This window comes from Ictidomys tridecemlineatus, chromosome 2 (assembly GCF_052094955.1).
Source record: "Ictidomys tridecemlineatus isolate mIctTri1 chromosome 2, mIctTri1.hap1, whole genome shotgun sequence".
Lineage (NCBI taxonomy): Eukaryota > Metazoa > Chordata > Mammalia > Rodentia > Sciuridae > Ictidomys > Ictidomys tridecemlineatus.
The window spans coordinates 202,924,783-202,946,363 of record NC_135478.1 but is presented as its reverse complement, the minus strand read 5'-3'; the positions used below and the strand labels follow the sequence as shown (position 1 = coordinate 202,946,363).

Genomic DNA, 21,581 nt, shown 5'->3' with positions numbered 1-21,581 from the left:
AGCCATTTAGGAAATTGCGATTATTCTTGGTTTTCATACAGATTGAATGTCCACTGACTTTTAGTGGCAAGAGCCAGGATGCTAGCCTTTGAGTGCTGCGTGGGTCTGTCCTGCCCCATCTAAGTGGCCCTCCAGAGGCTCCTCTTGGTCAAACTCTTGTTGTCATCACCCAAGCCTAGAATCACCTTGTTCTTTGTTTTTTTCATGTAAATACAGTAACATGTAAGAAAATAAACACAGTACATATAAACATAGTTGTACTTAGAAGCACAAGACATTGTTGCTCAGTTTTAAGATATTAATTATTAATATACACTTAATTATATAGATACCAGCTAATAAGTAACTTCAGAAAATTCTGTCACCAAACAGAAATGCTACTATGAAGTTGAGTCTCCAATGCAACACAGATGAATTTGTTGTCTTTTGTAGTTGTGGTCTTAAATAAGGCAATCTGACATACAGATACAGGTATGCCACTATTTCATTTTGCCCTCCAGTGCCATCCCATCTGAGCTTTTTCCTATTTCAGTGCACATGGTATTTTGTTGTTGTTGTTGTTATTGTTTTTTTGTTTTCTTTTGTTTTTTTCAGGAGCTTCTTTTAGGTCCTCTTCATGTGATGGCTATAATATTACATTGATTTTTTTTTCTATAGTTGCATGTTGGTACATTTTATGCTCTCTGAGTTCCATTTCTGGGGAGTAAAAAAGCCTTGTATAAAACGCTTTGTAAAGGGGAGGCACCTTGGGCTGGGGTTGTGGCTCACAGGTAGAGTGCTCACCTAGCATGCATGAGGCACTGGGTTCGATTCTCAGCACCACATAAAGTAAAATAAAGATATTGTGTCTACCTATAACTAAAAAATAAATATTTTTTTAAAAAGAGGAGGCATCTGGCACAGAGGGAGCCAGCATCACTGCTTTAGCTGTACCTTCTCCTGTGCACCTCACAACCCCCAGGTGAGAGCACCTGCCACATCCCATTGTAGCCCCTCCATGATCTCAGCTCCTGGTGTGCCTCCTCCATGCCAACCTCCGGGAGTTCAGTGAAGCATAGATCTGACCTTGTCACTCCTGCCCCTCTTCTTTGTTCATTATCCATGTCTGTGGACCCAGAGCTGCCCCCTCCTAGGGCCACCACTTCACTCCCAGCTGGCACACCCTGGAAAGAGAGATCTGGATCTTGAGAGAGAAAGTCCAGATTCAAAAAGAAGAAAGAAGAGGAGGAGGAGGAGGAGGAGGAGGAGGAGGAGGAGGAGGAGGAGGAGGAGGAGGAGGAGGAGGAGGAGGGTACTTAGACCTTTTCGGTACACATATGGTAGTAAAAGCAAATGATGAGAGAGAAAAAAATGAGCCACAACCATGAGTTTCCAGAAGGGGGTGCCCAGGGCAGAACTGAATGGCCTGGCTGGACTCCCCTGGGCCCCAGTCCCCTCCTGCATCCCCTCTTCTACCTGGAGTCCTCTCCTGCTCCTCTGCTGGACAAACCCCTAGTCATCTGGGTGGCTCAGTTTCAAGGCTGCCTTCTCTGAGTTGTCCCTGAGCTTTGCCGCCTCCTCTTGTCCCTCCCAATCACACATGCATCTGACCCTTGTTTCTGTCCTTGACTGTCTCCAGACTCAGTAGCTGCAAGGTGGTACTTACTTTTTATAACTCTTGTCTTCTGTCCCTAGGAAAAGGCTGGACATCTCTTTGGCACTCAGTATGTCTCTGTTTATTACATGGATAGGAAAATGTAATCAATGTATGACGAGGTAATGTGAATAGTTACAAAATTTACAAAATGCACACCGGATGGATATCCAGTGAACAGTGAGGGCCCTTCCATCCCAGATTCCATCATCCATTGCCCCTTCCTGAGACCACTACTGCTACTTGCTCTTGTAGAGATATCCTGTGCCTGATCAAGTTATCTGGAGAGATGGAAGCTGAGTACTTGATTCAAACATGCCATTGGCGTTTCCAAGGACTTCTGTGCTCAACTTGGCTGTCTTGGGGCATCTCCTCCTGTCCTAGGCCACCTTTGACTTCCTGCCTCTTTCCCCTTCCTCTGAACATACTTCATCCTTCCACTCTCTGCCTTTTCTACCAACGTCCTCCTCTTAAAGTGTTCTTCTCACCACCATCCACAAACGTTTCCACCTCACCTTCCACCTGCCCTAATCCATAGCACATTGCTCATGCTGTTTTGGGTGGCACAAGCTCCAGGTGGCTCTTCTGCTCTCCACTGGCCATTATTCTGGGTGGGGAGCTCACCGTCAGGCAGAGTTAAGAAAGTCACCTTTCTCTCTGGCTCCTCCAGGAGCTTTACGCTGTCTCTTCCAGGGTAGGGTGGGTAACATCCCAGCAAGTTCTGCTGAGCCGCTGCACAAATATCTGTGGGACTAAGGATTCAGAATAATCTTCTAGAACCTAAAGCCATACAGCTATAAAGCAGTCATCATTTTGGAGGTATTCCATGTTTGGACTTTCACAGTTTAAAATGATCCGTTCTTCTGTTGTTCTCCATTCCCTTACAGTTCTCAGTAAAGGCAATAATTTAAATCATCAGTGCTGCTGTGGTCAAGCTCATAAAACCCAGAACCCCAAGGTGAAAAGCCGGCACTTTCTGCACCACTTCATTAGTTCACACTTGGATGAGCCAGGTTTATTTGCACCCCATAGGCCAGAATGTCCCTGTGCTGGCCTCTGTTAGAGACTCCTTTATCCCTTGGAGCCAGAAAGAAGTGCTGGCAGCCCTGGTTCTACCTAAGCCACAGGCATTCCCACATCCTGAGGGAAAGCCTGAGGACTCCTCTTAGCAGCCCTGAGTCCTGTACAACCACAAAGACTAGACAACTGTGAGAACTAGTTTGGAAGGGTATGCGAATATTTCAGGCAAACCCTAGTTCTTGAACTCTGATCTCCTGAAGTTTAGTTTCTTCTTTTATTTGTAAAACAGATAGAAGGCCCTCTTTTTCTCAACATCTTCCTTTGCTCAGCATAGAGACCAACATGAGGTCAAGATCTATGCCATACCTGCATAGCCAACAAGAGCAAGTCTGAGGTCATTAAGTCACATTATCAGAGTCAGGAATGTAGTCTTCCACCAATAAGGTGTGTTCATCCAGTTTTTCTTAATATTCTTCTGGAAGATGTGTACGTGTTAACAGGAAAGTTATACCATTTTGTGGCTGGTATTCCACATTGGCTTTTTATAAACATATACACTGAAGAGTTCCAAATATTTCTCTCTTTCTGAAATTGCTCCCCAAGGTCCATATCTGTATTTCCTGATGCCCTTTACATCCTCTCTTTAGACCTGCAGGCATTTCTCACATTAAACAGGCCTCTACCCCTGAATCTGCTCTATTGCCTGCATTCTTAATTTCAGCTAATAATTTCTTGTTTGAATTAGAATTGGCTTTTTAATTGCTAGATATACTTTACACTATGACTCACTCTGCACATGCACACACATAGATATAACTTGAACAGAAGTTTAAAAAATATGTATCTGTATTTTATCTGTCACCCTCTGGTATCTTCTCTGTGTCTCATCTTTTGAAAAAGACTTATGTATCCCCTTATTCCTTTATTGGTTTACCTCTTCATTTGGCTAAAAGGTATTGTGTGCTCATGGGACTTGGGCTCTGCTTTGAGATGCTCCTATCAACTCTCTAGATGAAGTTGACAGTCTTCAATGACTTGCTATTTGATAAAAGCTGAAACATAGATCAAATGCAGCCTCTTTGAGCTCAGTATTTGACCTAAAATGATATCCCAGCCTGCAGTCCAGTCACACTGACTTTCAGGCTCTTACCCCAACACACCACTCATTCATTCATTCATTCATTCATTCACTCAACCACCCAACATTTACTAAGTGTGTATTCTAGTGTGAGGCACATGGTGGGGTTCTCAGTATCCAAATATGAACATCATGGTCTCTTCTCTGGGTCGGTAATAGTGACAAGTAGTCTAACAATTACAAAGATTGGGTCTTATAAATGGAAGTCTGCACAAAGCACTCTGGGATCACAAAAAAAAGTGAGTCATGTCACGGACCAGAGAATACAGAAGTTCTCTCAAGTAGGAGTTCAGCTGGCCAAGTCAGAGGCAGGGCATTTGGGAAGAGGAATCATCACTGGGAGAAGGCCTGGGGCATGGGCAGCCTGATAATTGGGGGAACTGAAATTATGTCAGTTCTAACCAGAACAATCTGCTCTCACTGCTGCCCCTTCTGTACTTGGTTACTCAGTGTTCACTCTCTTACTAAACTGTCCTCTGCCACACAGGCTTTCTCCCTGTTCCCAAAGAGACTCAAACAACACAGCCTTCTCTGGGCTCTCGCTTCACTGTCACACACCTCCAAGAGAGCCCTTGTTCTATCAGAGGCAGCTCATCACATCACTGCTCCTGGTCATCTGCTACACTGGGCCAGGATCACCTCAAAAAGGGCCCCAAGTCCCATCCTCGTGTCTTCTGTGAGGGACAGGAAGGTGCACAATCATTATGCCCAGACTTAAGGTGAAGCTTCTTGAATGGATATGGAGAAGACTTCTCAGCACATCATAGCACATCCTTTGAAGACTTCCAGGGATATCATATGACAGATGTCATAACCACATTTTAAATATTGATGGCCCAGATGCAATTTTCTTTATTACTGTTTTATTCACAAAAGATTTTTTTTTTACTTTTAGATAATACTCTTTTTCCTTCCCAATAGTGGAATTTATTAATCAGTTAATACAAATTAAAATCTTGTACCTGAGACAATACATACCCACTTTCCCTAGTGCTTTGGTAAACCATCATTGCTAACCATTCATTTAATCCAAACTGCCCTTTCCAAAAAGGCTTTTACAGAAAGCAAAATTAATTTTTAATTCTTCTTCTTTTCCTTTGCCAACCTTCTGCCCACTTTGCATTTCCTGTGTAAATGCTCCAGGATTATTGGCAGGAGAAGCAATTGGGTCTGGAATCTCAATAGCCCAATCTGTAACTGAAAAAAAAAAATAAAAGGTCTGTGTATTTCTGTCTCCTGGTAATTTTTATGGACAACCATACTATCTGATAGCTACTTTGACAGAACACTAGATGTGGATGAGGATGACATCTAGCGAATAGTTTTGCTAACACAAGTACTGTAGAAACAGGGCCAGCCAGGTAACAATCATAGTTCATTAGGAACAAGAGAGCAGCATTCATATGCTGGCTGGACTTTTCATTGTTTATTAAATTTCAGAAGGTCTATTTCATGTGGTGGATTGGCTGCATTTGAGTTACAATTTTAGTTGAAAATTTCCTCCCTTTAGTAAAGTTTAGTGTGATGAACCCCTTTGTCCTTTATACAATACTCAGTGTGAGAACAAAGAGAAATCCCCCAGATAAGATGCTAGCCCTGTCTGCAAGCTTGATTGTCTCCTTCTCTTAAATTGGTGGATGGGGTTATTGAAAAGAAAGGGAAAATGCCTTTCACAGAAACACTTATCACAATTGTTTATGTCGGGCAGACAGTGCCTTTGTCTCTTTTCCTGTCTTACAAACTCTTCCTTCCCCCTGCCTTGCCCCTCCCCACCCTGTCCATCAATTATGAGACTTTGTTTGTGTAAATCTCCTGATTAATGTTAGCATTAATTAGTGTTTACAAAATTAACCAATTTTTTATTTCAAAGAAGAATTGTATTATCGTGTGTGCAATTCAGTGTGTCAGGGAAGAACATAAATATGTAGGTGCCCTTGACTTCTGCTCGCTGTGTGTGCCAAAGTTTACTGATTGCCTGATAATGACTGCTAATCCTCAGAGGTAAAGAGAATATACCTCATTTCCTCCTATAATATTTCCCCTTCCTCCTCCTCTCTTGCCATTCTCCAGCTTTATTTATCTCTTGCCCTTTCCAATGTTTTCCCATCAGAGCTTGAATGACAGAATCCAGCATTGACTCTCTTAAGTGGAGAGTCACTGTGGGGAAAGTGGGAAGTGGGCATTCTGCATTCTCCCACAAAGCCGCTGCTTCCCTGACCTGACCATTTTCTACAGATACTTTGAATGGTATATAATACTTACAAAGTGCCCACTGTGTACCTGATGGTATTTGCCACACAGATGAGTCAGGTGCTGTTATCACCCCCTGCCCCCTGCCCCCTGCCCAGTTTACATATGAGGAAATTGAAGCTCAGTGAGATTCTTTCTTGCCTCAGTTTACATGGTTAGATAATAGGGGAGCAAGGATTTGAACTCAAGGTGTCTGTCTTCAGCATCTGTGCTCCTAACCCTTAAAATTCACTGTTCTCAATCAACGGTTCACCATGACCTTGGAGAATGAGCCCAAGGGAAAGTGGCACTGAAGATTCAGATTGAGTGTGCCTAGTTATGGTGAGCTGGAATTGCTCTTGGATTCCTTTTTCCAGGTCTAACATTGTGGTGATAGGAATGTAGATGGGGAAAGAAAGTGGAAGTTGTAATAGTAAAAAGAGAAAGTGTATGAAGAATAATATGTTGGCAAGAGGAAACCTTAAATCATATAGTTTAACTTTTTAACTGTAATGAGAGAATTTGAGCACGCTAAGCTGTCACTCTTGCATCTTTGAAATGTTATGATATTCAGACAAAAATGAAGGGGAGAAATGACAAAGTTCTCAAAACTGATAAACGATGAGACATGATACTGGAGTGAAGGCAAAAAGCCCATGAAAGAATCACGAGGGATACAGATGTACTTTATTCAGGCCCATGTAGAAGACATCTTATCGTTTCATTCCTTGGCGCACTTATTATGTTTGGGTTGATAAAATATAACAGATTTACTTGTCTTGTCATGTTCAGCTGCATTTGTCAGAACACAGAGAGTCATCTTGGGTGGCTCTTTAGCTGCATTTGTTTTTACAGAAATAAAATCCCTGGCACATGATAATGGAAAAAAAAAATCCAGTTTCATAATATGCAGTGTACTGTTTTTCTACACTTTAGAATTTTGAGTGCTTTGGAAATAATAAGTCTGTTTTCACAATTTCCTGCTCTCCACTAGGTTCTTGGAACGCCAAATGAGGACACATGGCCTGGAGTCCATTCTTTACCACACTTTAAGCCAGGTATGTTTCATTAATTACAAGTACTAAATACTTCCTATTGCGAAGGGTGAATGTATAAATGTTCACTCTCAAGTAATGTATTGCCTTGAAAATGTCTGGTTACTTTTTGCTGCATGAATTTTAAGTACTAATGAAGTTTCCTTTTGATTTCACAAGTATTTGTACAAATAGGGACAAATATGAGAGACTTTTACCATGTGAACTCTGGGTTGACCGCATGGTCTTGTGGTCATTTCATTATCGATTCAACCAGCATCCATGTCTATAAAAACAAAATTCAAATTGGAGCTCTACAACTCAGTTGCTTCACTTCTTTTAATAATGCTGGGAAAAGTATTAAATTGTAAAAAGGAAACATCACAATTTGATTTATTTTTACAAAACTAGTAATATATGGTCAATTAATTTTATTTAAATATATAAAATGTTCTGGGTGCCCCGCTCTATAGAATTTGGTACATTTGAATGCAAAATATGTAAATCCCTAAATTTAGAAATCTGAAAGAGCAGAACTTTAAAAATAAGTTGTCACTTTTTCCATCACCAGTAGGTGGCAGTCATGAAACTTTCAGTTTTAATAATTACAGGAAAATCTCAGTCTGCTTAATTCTTGAGGGATGAAAGATTTGGAACTTGAAATTTAATAAAATCTGGTAAAATGAATTATTATAAAGTGATTCTCTTCTTCTTCTTCTTCTTCTTCTTGTTTCTTTTCTCAAATACAAAACAGTTTATGAAATGCAGACCTACCATAAAATTACTGAAAGAGATTTTATGGAAGATCTAATAGTCCATTATCCTATTACAGAAAAGAGTTATGAATAATTTCTGTTAGGAGAGCCAAGTATATTCTTCTTCTTCTCTTCCCCTCTTTTGGGGACTATCAGGAATAAATTATCAATTCTAAAGAACGACTGAGATGGGAAACTATTTTTATTCTTAATATTTTTTCTTCTGAAAGTGTACAGTGTGCTGAGAATTCTTTTATCTTATTCAGCAGCCCCAAAGACTCTTTGTACTTATTCTGAAACTCTTAAATGACTTCTATGTTCTGAAATACTCTAACAACTTAACAATTTAATATGGATTTTTTTTATTTCTTATTTTTTGTAACCAAGAAAGAAGCATCCTCAAACAGATCTGCTTGTTCCTAGTGGGTTCTAAGTGAAGAACATAGCTTTTCATAAATGTTCCAATTGCAGGCTCTTAGAGAAGGTTTGCTTCTCATTAGGATTTAAAATTTTGTCCTAGGGAAATAAAATAGAAGAATTTGAGGGGCTGGACTATAGCTCAGTGGTAGAGCACTTGTCCGGTCCTGAGTGCAATTCCCAGCACTGCAAAAAACAGTAAAAATAAAACTTAAAAACATTTTAAATGAATAAAGTTAAATTCAAAAAGGGAAAAACAACAACAACAAGAAGAAGATAGTCATCATTTGGCCTGCCAAGTGTCTAGACGAAAAAGCTGGAGTAATTTGTCTGTTGTGGTGTGAATAGAAGTTAATCTCCATCACTAGCATACACGAGCATTTATTAAATATATTCTGGAAAGTTCTGCGTGATGTAGTGTAAATTAAGCTAACAGATTGTGAACCTCATGAGACCAGGGACTATTCATAGTATATATTTGGCATCAAAAAATAATTGTTGCTCTGAATTATACTGAATGTTTAAACAGACATTATGTATGTGACTCCTTTGGTCAATATATATAAATTGGAATACACATGTTTAGAGTTATATGTAAGCACTCACCAGACACAAAACACACACCAAGCAGCAGTCCAGAAGGGCACACACTTGAATGGCATAAGGCATGGGTGCTGCTGAGCTCATGCCACATTCCAAGCACAGCTTGACACAGAGTGCTAAGTGCTTCCTGAGTTGATTTGACAGGAGTCAGGTGGAAACCAGCTTACAAATAGGCAAAAGCAGCAGATCTATAATGACCTCCATGAAGCGCTAGACAAGCCATCAGGAGAGACCTGGTCTTGACCTCACAGACTCCATACTCCAGGGGGAAAAAATACACTTTCCTGAAGAAGAGTATCAGTGCTAAGACTTGCCTGTGCCGCCCCGCCCCACCTCCTCATTCTATCCCAAGAGAGCCTTAGAAATTCTGAGAGGAATACAAAATCCAAGCCATGAAGACATACTTTATTTTATAATAGATAATAAATTTAAGCAGTTTGAGAAGTCGAACAATGTGAAAAGGAACATAAAGCAAAGCCTTTTCCTTCTCTGCTCTCCATCTGCCAGACCACCTCCAGCCCCCAGAATATTCATTTCCTATTTTTCTTTCCTTTATGTAAATATAAGAAATTATGAATATATAGGTATATATGTATGTGTATTATATATGTATGTGTATATATAATGTATGTATATTTTATATATATATATATATACATACATAGACATACATATTTTCCCATCTTAATGCTTCTTGTAGGTCTTCTCATGTCACTACATAGAGGAGGCTGGTGTGGTTTTCTTCTCTGTTGTGCAGATTTAACCTGTTTTCTAATTATGGTCATTTGGGTATTGCCATTGTTCTACTATTAGAAATTTTAATGCAGTTAAAATCTTTGGACGTTCACATAAACATATACATTGCGTGTATGCAGGTGTATCTGGAAGGTGAGTTATGAGGAATAGGGTTAAAAAGCCAACAGGCATAAACTTACAACTTTAAACACTTCCGCCAAACTATTGTCCAAAGGATCGACACCCCTTGCCTCTGTTACCAGCAAAATACATGGGAATGCTGCTTCTCCACAGCATCTTCTCTGCCCTCTAACAGTGTGCAGTCAAATGCAATTAAATGACCAAAAGTGTCTCAATCTCATTTTAGCTGTAGTGATGGGCTTGGCCTCTTGTCACATGCCTGAGGATCACTTGCATTTCCTTTCCTGGCAATTTTTTTTATCTTTTGCCCAATTAACAATTGCAAGTTTTGTGTCATTTTCTTATCAATTTCCAGGAGTTCCTAGAGAAATTCTTCCTTTATCTATGAAAAGTTTTTGCTTTTCAGAGATTAAACAAAATGATCTTTTCTAATTTTTAAGTTTGCCGTCCTCACTCTCATGTCTTCCTTAACTTATTTAACCAAATAAATTTTGCCTCAAGAAAAAGAGCCCAGAGTATTTGCAAAGGAGTTCAAATGTTATTTTTTAAACTAATCTTTATGATTCATTTCCATAAAATCATTTATTGATTCAACAATACTTCTTGAATATCACTTGTATGTTTGGGTGCTGGGAATATCGCATTGAACAAAACACAAATGATCCCTATCAGGAGAGAAACATGGTAGTGAAATTTATTTATGCTCTATTCAGTGATGGCGAGTACTATGGAAAATCAGAGCAAGAAACATACAGGGAAGTCCCAGAGAAGGGCTGACTTGCGATTTTAAATAAGGTAATCGAGGAAGGCCTCTCTGGGAAAGTGATATTTGACTGAAAGACCTGAGGGAGAGAGTCGTGAAGATGTTTAAGGAAAAGGCTTTGCAGATGGAGAACAGCAAGTACGGATGCCCTGGAGTGGGAAGGAGACAGTTGCAACTGAGGCCACAGAGAGCAAGGTCACAGAAGCAGGTCACAGAAGCCCTGAAGGCTGCTCTGAGCCCTTCTGAGTGCTTCTGAGTGTTAGAAAGCTCTGGAAGACAGTGAACAAGGAGCAGCAGTGAGGTTACCCTGGCTGTTGCACTGAGAACTGGAGGCCATGGAGAAGCAGGAGAGTCAGGAGGCTGTGACTGGAGTCTAGGAGAGAAAGTGAATGCACCATGACTGAAATGAATGCGTTCCCAGCTCTCCCACTGTAGCTCAGCAGTGAGCATGTTTCCTCTTAGAAAACACAGTAAAATGAAGAGTTGTTTGAAAAATAATCGTTCAAGTAGTAAAAGAACAGTTTATTTTTTATATTTAGACTGTATTCATCCTCTTCTTTACTTACGTTTAGTTTAACTCAAAGTTCATTTACCTTAGTTTATTCCTGTAGCAATTCAGCAACCACCAGCCACACTGCATTATGGAAATGCATGTCTATATGTGTATGTATGTGTGTGCATGTATATACATGTGCAATACTGCATATGTACATTACATACATAATAGACACATACATATATGGATAGAGGTGAAATGACTTGTGAGTAATAAGTGATGCTTGGCAGTTTTTGTTATAATACATTAAAAAAAAACCTTACATACATATTTGAGAGATTGTTTGACTTTTCAGAATGGTGGTAACCCCAGATTAGAGCAGAACACACATACACACTTGTTCTCCAGTTTGGTGGAATCAGCATGACTGATGGAGAATTCTGTGAGGGCTTGGGAACTTCCCCTGTCAGCAAGAACCCTGAAGCTGCTGAGTGAGGAGTAGTGGTGTTTGCTTGGGCTTCGACTACTTACACAAAATGAATGTTTGATCAGGATGAAGCCCCAGGGACCCTCTAATTTGGCTCTTGTCAAGTTAGGAATCTGAGGTCTAGAGAGGTGAAGCAACTCCCCTAAAATTATTGTCAGAGGTTGAAGTAGATCCCAGGTCTCCTTGCATCCCAGTTCATACACATCTCAGAGTATTTTTCTCCTTGATATGTGGATTACAATTTCTTATTGGCCACCTTCTAAAGGACAGTCCACTAACAACTGGTCTGTTTTTTAAAATTCAGAAAAGTAGAGAGGATTTGATCTCCGTGTTTGGTAAAACATGTGCACAGAACCTCCAACAACACCTTGTATAAGGTGGCTTTGTATCAACATAACATGTAGACTCCATGTATGGTACTTTAGTCACCTTTTAAATATTTTCAACAAAAAGGGTATTCAGCAGTGATTTAATGACAAGTTATTATTCAGAAGATAAAAAAGAAGACACTGTAAAGTTCAGAGAGGAAAAAATGCTTGCAGACCAGAAACAACTAAAAATAATGGAATTTATAATGAAATAGTTCCATTTTCCAAAATCAATCATGGGAACAGGGCATTTCCAAAGGGAATGTATTATTTCCAAGGGAAAGTTAGTTATCCAGTGCAAGAGGATGTTTAAATGTCTTACAGTGAAGGAAGTAAGGTGCACACAGAAGAACTTAACCATTGGGGGCAGAGGGAGGAATAGCGCTTTGTTAAACACAGGATGCCCACAACTAAGCCTGCACATATGGTGACTTTGAAGGCAACATTTACATATGGACTTACTTGTAATCACTTTGTAATGAAGTGTAAAACTTTTTGATATGGTTTAGATATGAGGTGTCCTTCAAAAGCTCATGTGTGAGACAATGTAAGAAAGTTTAGAGGTGGAGTGATTGGGTTATGAGAGTTGTAACCTAATGTATGTATTAATCCCCTAATAGGGATTAATTGGGTGGGAACTGTAGGTGGGTAGGTCAATGGGTGTGCCTTTGAGGTCTATATCTTTTCCGTGGTGAGCAAAGCTCTCTCTCTCTCTGCTTCCTGGTGCCATGTCCTTAGCTGCTCTTCTATTCCATACCCTTTCTCCATGATGTTCTTCCTCACCTTGGACCCAGAGTGATGAAATTGGCCACCTCAGGACTGAAACCTCTGAAACTGTGAGCACCAGAATAAACTTTTCCTCCTTTAATTGTTCTTGTCAGGCCTTTCAGTCATAGCAGTGAAAAAGCTGACTAAAACACTTTTTTAAGTTCTGCCTATTCACATGTGAAGACCTCAAACCAAATAGATTCAGGCTTTTAATTCCAGAGGAAGTCAATGATTTCAGCAGTAGAATACCATGGTGATAACATCTTTTATTTTATGTTGTATCTCATTATTCACAAGACTTTTTAATATATTATCTCATTTGACATTCAGAATATCTCTGAGTTATTATAATGTTATTATTCTAGGATCATCATCCCATTTTACCAACAAAGAACTTAGGCTCAGGGAGCTTGTGTGGCTTGCCCAAGACTTCACCCCTCCAGCATATAGCAGAGCCAAAACCTAAACCTGGGTCTTTCAGTCCTAAGCCTGCTATACTTACCGACGCTCCACCTCTCTTTAAGAGAGCTTTCATGCATGCAGACCTAGAGCCATGAGAGAGAATTGTTAGACTCTTTTCAGCTCTACCTTGTGGTATTTCTAAAAGATCCATGTCTTCACGTAGATATGTTAACCCACCCTTCCCCAATTAAGGGTGGGCAAATTAATGATTCTTAAGCCATTTAGATCTAGATCTGTGCTTCCAACAAACTATCAAATCCAAAGTGCTCTCTGAGAAAGTTCAGTCCCACTATGCAGCCTCCGCATCCATGTCACGAAATGCCACTCTTATCCTTCCTGCAACCTAGGAGCTTGGAACTCTTAGCATCTATTCATACTGTAGGCTTTTCTAGGGTCTTTCAGAAGAGAAAAAGCTGTGGAAGCATCAGAAATTGTTGTTGGGGTGGGATACTCCATGAAGGAAGGCCAGAGGGGAGGGCACCTTTATGTGGCCTTTTTGCCCTTGTATGGACCACAGCTGTAGAGAAGGGGACACCTGTAGTGTGCAGAGAAGTACCTTTCATTTCCCTCCAGAAGGATTGAGTTGGCTCTATCCAGCTCAAAGTCTCCTGTGGAACTTAATTAAAATAATCCATTTTCATATTTCCTTCATTACTTGCCATTTATTTATACTCTGCCTATTTTCAAGATTTGAGCCAGTTAGCATAATGGGTACAATAGTGTTTCTAAATTATTAGGAGCATATAACTACAAAATTATGTTTAGATATGTGCCCTGCCCAGCATGATGGATGGTGCATGCTTGTAATCCTAGAAACTGGGGAAACTGAGACAGGAGGATCACAAATTCAAGGCCAGCTCCAAAATGTAGAGGCTCTCAGCAACTCAGCAAGACCCTGTCTCAAAGTTAAGAGAGAGAGAGAGAGAGAGAGAGAGAGAGATATGAAAAAAAAAAGAGCTGCTCAGGATGTGTTCTCACTCAAGCACTGTAGGGATGGGCATCATCTCTGTCTGTCTCAGGTCTAGGCAGAATTTTCCCAAATATCCTCAGTCCTCAAGGACAGCCTGGGCAACTCAGGAACACCCTGTCTCAAATTAAAGTATAGAAAGGGTTGGGGATGTAGCTTAGTAGCAGAACACTCCTAGGTTCGCTAAATAAAGAAAAATTAAAAATATATGTTCTCTGCCTGGTGTTTTTTTTTTTCTCCCCCACTTGCTTTTTTACATTTTACCTCAGAATTTTTTTCTTCTTTCTTTTTAGGAATAGCAACTATAATGATAATGGGCTAGGTCTTATACAAGAAAATAACTATGTGATAATTGCAAAAAATGGAATTAGTTTAATAATTATTATGCAGATATCTTGTTCTTATCTCAGATTTCTTTTTTTTTTTTTGCTCAAATATCTGTGAGACTCATTGACACTAGATTTAGGACATTCAGAACTCACTCTGCCCCTCAGCCATCACCTAAGTCAACTTTGCTATTCCTCCTCTCACAGATAAATGCCACTCAGTCACATAGTGAAAAGTCTGTTAATTGATCAATTTGTGAGCTGCATGAACTTTAGAGAGCAGAGGCGGTTACTCCTGTAAATCTGAGAGGAAGGGTAGACTGCCTTTACTTTCTGATGGTGGCAGTCATACTGGGAGGTCTCTGGGGGCTGCAAGTTGGAAAGCAGATGCTGAAGCTGAGCGTCTGTTTAACCAGCCGTGACCAGGCGTTACATCAGGTTAAGCACTTGCTGGGTGTAAAGATACATTCGTGAACAAAGCAGGGAACCGGCTCCCTACCAAGCTCACATGCCAGAGGGGGAACTGTAACAGACAAATTGCAAGTTCCAAGTGTGGTTGGAGAAGTGTGACCACAGTGAAAGCAGCAAGGCACAGTCTAGAGGGACAGGTCCTTGAAAAGTCAAGGAGAGGAATTGGAATTTTATTTAAAGTGTGAGAAGAATCACTGGAGGGTTTTGAGCAGGGGAGGAAATTGATATTCTATGTTTCCTAAAGGATATTCCTGGCTTCAAAATGTCACAGACCTGTTTTAGAGCAGGAAAAAGGTTTCATCTCAAGTGCAAACTCCTCTTGATTGGTCATTGCCAACTGTGTTTCTGGGTTGAGAAGTTCTGGATAAGCACATCGTGGTTCAGAGGGAAACAGGTCACACCAGTGAGCAGCAATGCCACAGCTACAGGGATGTTTCTGCGTATGTCCTTGGCTGACCAAGGATTTTAGTGAAATGTCATGGGGGTGGCCAATTATGTAAAATAAAAACAAATATAAAGCAGCCAGAAGTCTTATTAAAATATCTCAAAAATGCAAAAGTTCTTCTGCAATAGGCAGATGACATCCATATGAATTGTAGAAATCCCTTTCATTGCAAATCGGGCACTATCTGTACCTGCTTTCTCTGTATCTGCTTGAAGAATTTCCCATTTTCACTAGAGGGTGTGTCTAATGATAGAGACAAGCAGAAGGTCTAGAAAATGCCAGAAAAAATGCAACATTTGCTGAATGATAATTTTCTAATCTCTCTTACCAGGTCTTCTGACTTCTAGGCTTGTCAGCTACTCCTGGCTAAGAGAAGTGAATCAAATTCATTTTTTTTACTATTGTTTAAAAACCCCATTAGACTATTATTATATGAGTCCTTCAAGACAGATTCATGACTGTGGAATAATAATTATTATGCTAATATATAGATGAAAGAAAAAAGTGGGTTTCCATTATTTAAGATGTAAGTTATATTTTACTCCCCCAATATTCAAGTCAGACCAATAAACTGACTACTAATGACTAGTGTAGTTGTAAGAACTGATGAAATTTTCTTCACTTACCACCTGTCCTTGATGTAGTGCAGTTGGAGGGCACCTTTGTAGCTTAGAGACAATGATGTTTGCAATGGATATCATTAAGAAAGGACACGTGCGTGTGCCTCTGGAACCAGCTTTATATCTTCAGTTAATACTCTCTACTGTGAGAAAAAAAGGACAGCTGTTACTCTCTCAGAATGTCTCAGAATGCCGACCCTTGCTTCCTACAAGTGCATTACACTCACAGAGTTACATATCAGGGTAGAGGAGTATCAACATGTTTGGGGTTGTCATTCATTTAACTGTTTCTTCAAAAGGAATAATTTCTTCAAAAGGGATAGATTAAGTATTTACCTTCCATGGAATATTACTGATTTCTATCTATCATTTGTCTCTCAGATGTATCTATACCTAACTGTATAAAGGTAGCCAGTTTTTCAAACACATTATTTTTCAAACCACTACTTATTTGTAATGGTTATGGTGACAGTAGTAATGGCTGACAGATCTTCAGAGTTTGTTATCAGATGTTGAGATGCATTTTCTCAGTGCACATTCACAGTAACTCTGTGCCATAGAAACTAATCTGATCTTGATCTGTGATCTGGACAAACTGAGGTACTGTAATATATTCATAGTCACTAGAACTTAGAAAACCCATGTCTCACATTTCCAATGAACATAAGACAGGTTTGTTCTAGACATGAGAGGGAATTGGGGGTGGGGAATGTCCAGAATCTTTAGTTTGCACAGATGTTTTTACTGCTTCTAAAGGAGCTTCAATCTAGTAGCACTGCTACTAGCTTTGTGCACTTCAGGATAAAACTTCAAATCTCTTCCAACTGAGACCCAAAGAGGTATCATGGTACAGTGACTGAGAGCACAGGCTAGAGAGATCCAGTCAGCCTAGGTTCAAATCCTAGCTCTGCCACTTATGAGCTGTGTAACACAGCCAATTTTGCCCGATGTCTCTGTACCTCAGTTTTTCCTACCCCATAGCATTTCTATGAGTATGAAAATGAGTTAATATTTGCAAACTACATAGGACATAGGAAATGTTTGTTAAATATCAAATTGGGAGACTTGGGTATCCCAACTTCTTCCACCAGCCTGCATCATGGCCTCAGGCAGCTCAGCCTTCCTGGCCTCTTGGCTTGTGTGTACCATGATGTGGTTTGACCACTTGATTGCTCAGGTCCTGTCTCTCCTACAGCTCTTCTAGAATGTACAGATTCCACCCCACTTCTGGTTGCTTTCATTCCTCCTCTGGAGAATGTTTTTATACTTTCTTTTCTAGTAGGTATGGTCATTGTTATTTGTGAATAGTACATTTTAGACGTTAACAAATGCCTAGGTGATTGTACTTTATTCTCTAGAGAAAAAGGTCTTATGGAAAGAAATGTTCTATGACTTTTAGGTTGAGCAAGGTGTTGACTGGTTGAACATTTCATCCAGGAGCATGTACTTACAAACTCAGGTTTGTACGTATGCTGTCACATTAAGAATGTTTGATGAGCATGGAATTTTTGCTTCTAGAAGTTGCTCAAAGATGACTCATTTTAAAAAGCACACCACTGGGAATTGAAAGACGATTTGCTGTAGCCAAGGAAGATTAGGATGCTGTCTCTCATTTTTAGGAGAGAAGATGGATGCTGAGCATTTTAAAGTTTATCCACTTGGTGACAGTGACAAGACAGTGCAGTTGTGTTCAGCATCAATGTGTTACACCAAAGTTTCTTGCTAATAATGTGTTAAATCTCAGCCATGATATATTTTGGAGATACCAACTGTTTTAAAGCTGTGAATTACAGTCATATAAAGTGGATACATTGTAGTTATAAGTGCTTCTAAAATGCCTGTTGCAAACATTGTACTCTTTTGAAGTTAAGATATCTAAAATCCTCAGTTTGGAATAAGGCTGACCTTCCTTGTTCCAAGGAAACTCTCTTTTGCTTTACACAAATTTTGCTTATGTTCCAGGGATTATAGATCCAGCTCTTTATATCTTAATCAAATTATTAGCTGAACTATCCACTGCCAGCTTGGTTAATATGAGAAAGTAAAATATGCATACAAATTTTCATGAATATTTATGAATATGATTTTCTTCCACTGAGGGCCCGTTAGTATTGGTTTGCATTATTTACTGTAGTCTATTTATGCCTTTGCATGCTTTCTGCAGTATTGTATTCACAGTGCCTTGCAGACAGTAGCCATGCAATCAATATTTGTGAAATCGTGATAAAATGAATGAATACTTGCACCTTCAAATTCTTCCAAAAAGATTTGAGGATATTATCTGTTACATAAACCAATAATTAGGGCGATTGTTTGAAATGTTACTGAAGTGATTCATGACTGTGTTAATTGTTCACCCTTATAAAGGACTGGATCCTTTTTCCTCCACCAGAGTAATCCCAAGAGAGGCCTTGGGTTTAACACTTCTGCCAGTTGAAAGGGGCAGGGCTGGGGAGGGGAACCCTTTAGAATGGCTAGGCTCATCTAGCGGTTATACTTTCTTACCAGCTCAACTAGAGTAAATATATTTATTATAACACAAAATAATCCTAAATTTAAATTGCTAATAGTTGAATAAAGTGATTTAAAGGAGTGAACTATAAAGAACATCTAACGGTATATATGGCATTTTGGAAATACTCATTTTTATACTGACTTAGAAACTAAATGCTTATTCCACAATATGAGTATATTTATGATATCTAGTACATTTGCAAAATGTATACTAAAGCTTGAACCCTTTATTGTGTCCTTTCTATTGCCATCTTTTCCTACTATAGAAATGTGTTAGATAGGAATCCTGGTTCAGCCTTTCAGCTCCTTTTCTTTACTGCAGGCTTTTTAATTGTTGTTTTTTTTGGGGGGGGGTTAAATATTTTTTTACTCACATGTTCTCCCATTATTAGAGGTAAAAACACAGCAGAATCTTATAAGATACAAAAATATTTGTGAAAAGAAAATGAGGAGAATAAAATTTAAAATTAATCTCCTGGAATATACACAGTGCATACCCATAAACAAATGAATAAAATCCAGTTTAGGTTTTATTTTCAGGTAAGTTAGTTTGTTTTTATATATAAGGTGTATAAGACCCAGCTCTTTTAACTTGGGAGACGTTACAATAAGTAGCATTGTTCTCCAGTTGTTTTCTCTGGAATGTCTACAATTTGAAGATATAGGCACTGGGTTTGAGAGAAAACCTTTTCAGCCTTCTGTCCCCTCCCACCTCATGTGGCATAGCAAGTGATTTCTTCTCTGCAGGCTCTTCTCCCTTGTCTCCCGCTGCGTGGAGATCATCCTCTGCAATGTCCCTGCAATAAGAGGAGAAGGTGAAAATCAGCCTGCAGGTTTAAATTAATTGCACTCCTCAGTTATGCTATGAGTTGGCCAACACTTTAAATAACGACACTCTAAACTTCTAGTTTAAACATAATTGGAAAGTGAAAGTTGACATTAAAGTGGGAAGAGTAAACTTAACTGAAGGTGAATAGTGTAAAACATTCCTATGCAAGTGCTTGAATAATTTGATAAAGCTATTCACAGGCTGTTGACTATTTTATGAAATACACCCGTTATGGGTTTGGAGCACTAACTTAAACATCTTTTTTTTCCAAACCTTAATGACTAATTATGTTGCTTTCATTCTACTGGAACATGACTTTTATTTCTGATGGAAATAGTTTTTAAAATATAATCTTTTATCTAGTTCTATATGTAATACTTATTCAGATATTGTTAGAAATGGCTCCATTTGAAATTGTGTGGTTTCTACAGTTACCATCTAAAGGAAGTTGGGTACAAGTGTACAGGTCCTTGTGTGTCTTCTCTTCATATGAAGAAGAAATAGATGCAGTTAGTGGCTCTGGCTCTGGCCTCTCCAGGGACTGTGTCCTTATCCACATTGTGGCAACCTGTATCAGTTTATATTTCTGTGCTACTGAACCATAGTCAGGACTTACTCATTTTTTGTGTACCCATTACCCAGTGCATCAACTGGCACACAGGCAGTATCCAGACAATATTTGCTAAAAGAATTGATATTTTATGTGAATAATGATGGACGGTAAAGCTGAGAATGAGGCTTCAATCTTCCTTTTTTTTTTTTTTGGCTCTTATATGGCATATTTCACTATCAATTTTGTCTCTTTTATGCATAGCTAAAATTGACATATTGTATTTCTGAGGAAGAAATTCTATTAGCATATTCCGTCAAGCTCTAAATAGAGGCAATTCTTAGAACTAATATTTATGTGCAGGCATTAATTGCGAAGAAAAATAATTTACTTGTAAATGAAAGATTGTATTAATTTTATCTGTAATGAAATTTTTGTTCATCCTGAAATCATAGCAAATTATTAAAATTGCTTTGTGAGGAGTACAAAGTTACTAAGGGAATCAAATTTGTTTTATAAGGATACTTGATGTAATTAATTTTAAAAATATCTCTTGCTTTTTTATACCCGACTTTAGATAATGATTTTTTTAAACTTTAGGTAAAAAACTATTTTTCCCATTTCTGTCCCTTTCTCTTGTCATTTAATCTTCTGGAATACACCTTTAATTTTCTATTCAACACTAACTGCATTATATTGTATCTTATAATGCTCTATTAGAGGACAAATTCAGAAATTATATATGCTTTTGAAACAAGTAAAGACAGAATTGTTGGTGAACACTTTTGCCCAGAACTTCAGGAGGATAGGTCTGATCTTCAGCTAATGCACACTATTTTAGTTATAGTGTCTAGTTGCTTCTCTGATGGGTCAAGGCTTAACCCTTAAGGCTATTAAATATTTCATTAATTATCTCTGCTTGAATAATAACTCCAAAACTTCATGTAAACTCTACTTTAAATATCTTTAAATTATCAGACTTAATTTATTCTCAGAGTGTATTTGAGTTCTGTATAAAATTCCACATCTTTGAAATCTGGAAGTGACAGATAGGAGGTTCTTTGCTACTCATTCTTCCTTTCCATAGCACCCCTATCTAATTCGTCAGTAAATTTTACTGGCTTTCCTTTCAAACTCCTCTCATTGCAGTCTCTTTTGTTACCATAGCCCAAGTCATATGGTCCTGCTTCTAGACAGATGGAATAAATTATTTTCTGGTCTCCCTGTTTTCAGCCTTACTTCTGATAGTGTATTCTCCAAACAAAAGAATTGCTAGTGATTCCTAAAAAAAAAGGCCCAGTCTTAAAGGCCTCTCCCCTTGTGTCCCCTCCCCTGGGTTCTTTGCTCCAGTGATCCTTACCTCCAGAGTGCTCCAGCCTTGTACACACACGTGGAATGCCAGCTCCCTGCAGGCAAGGTGATTGCTTGGCTCCCTCTGGTATCCTCAGAACTCCATCTGACACATGGCAGTTGCTCAAATGAACAAATGAATGAACAAATCAATGAACAGTGTTTCCAGTCATTCCTTCTGAGTACATTCTGGTTTAGGGATAGAAAGCCAAGTGTTTTTAAATTTCTTTTTGTTGTCCTTTTTTCTTTTTGTTGCGGTGTTTTTACACATGAAACATACTGTAGGGAAAGCAATATAAACCATTTAAAATCTTATGATTAAAAGCAGATGGCACTGACAAAGGAAATCAACCAATATTAAGCAAAATGAAGCCTATTCAGTATTAAATTATTAAAAAGAAATGGGATCAACACAGGAAAAGAAATTGCTTAATGTTATCAAAGAATGTGCACATGAACA

General features: G+C 38.9%; 1 protein-coding gene across 4 annotated transcripts in view; it reads left to right on the top strand.

The window, feature by feature from the left end:
* The window catches only part of Cdk14 (cyclin dependent kinase 14), a 701,075-nt gene that overhangs the window by 554,433 nt on the left and 125,061 nt on the right, over positions 1-21,581 (top strand). For all 4 annotated transcript variants that reach the window (XM_078040445.1, XM_005334679.5, XM_021732783.3 and 1 more), the window contains one exon: positions 7,015-7,078. In XM_078040445.1, coding sequence (XP_077896571.1) covers positions 7,015-7,078 — 64 coding nt within the window. The remainder of the gene's footprint in view (positions 1-7,014; positions 7,079-21,581) is intronic.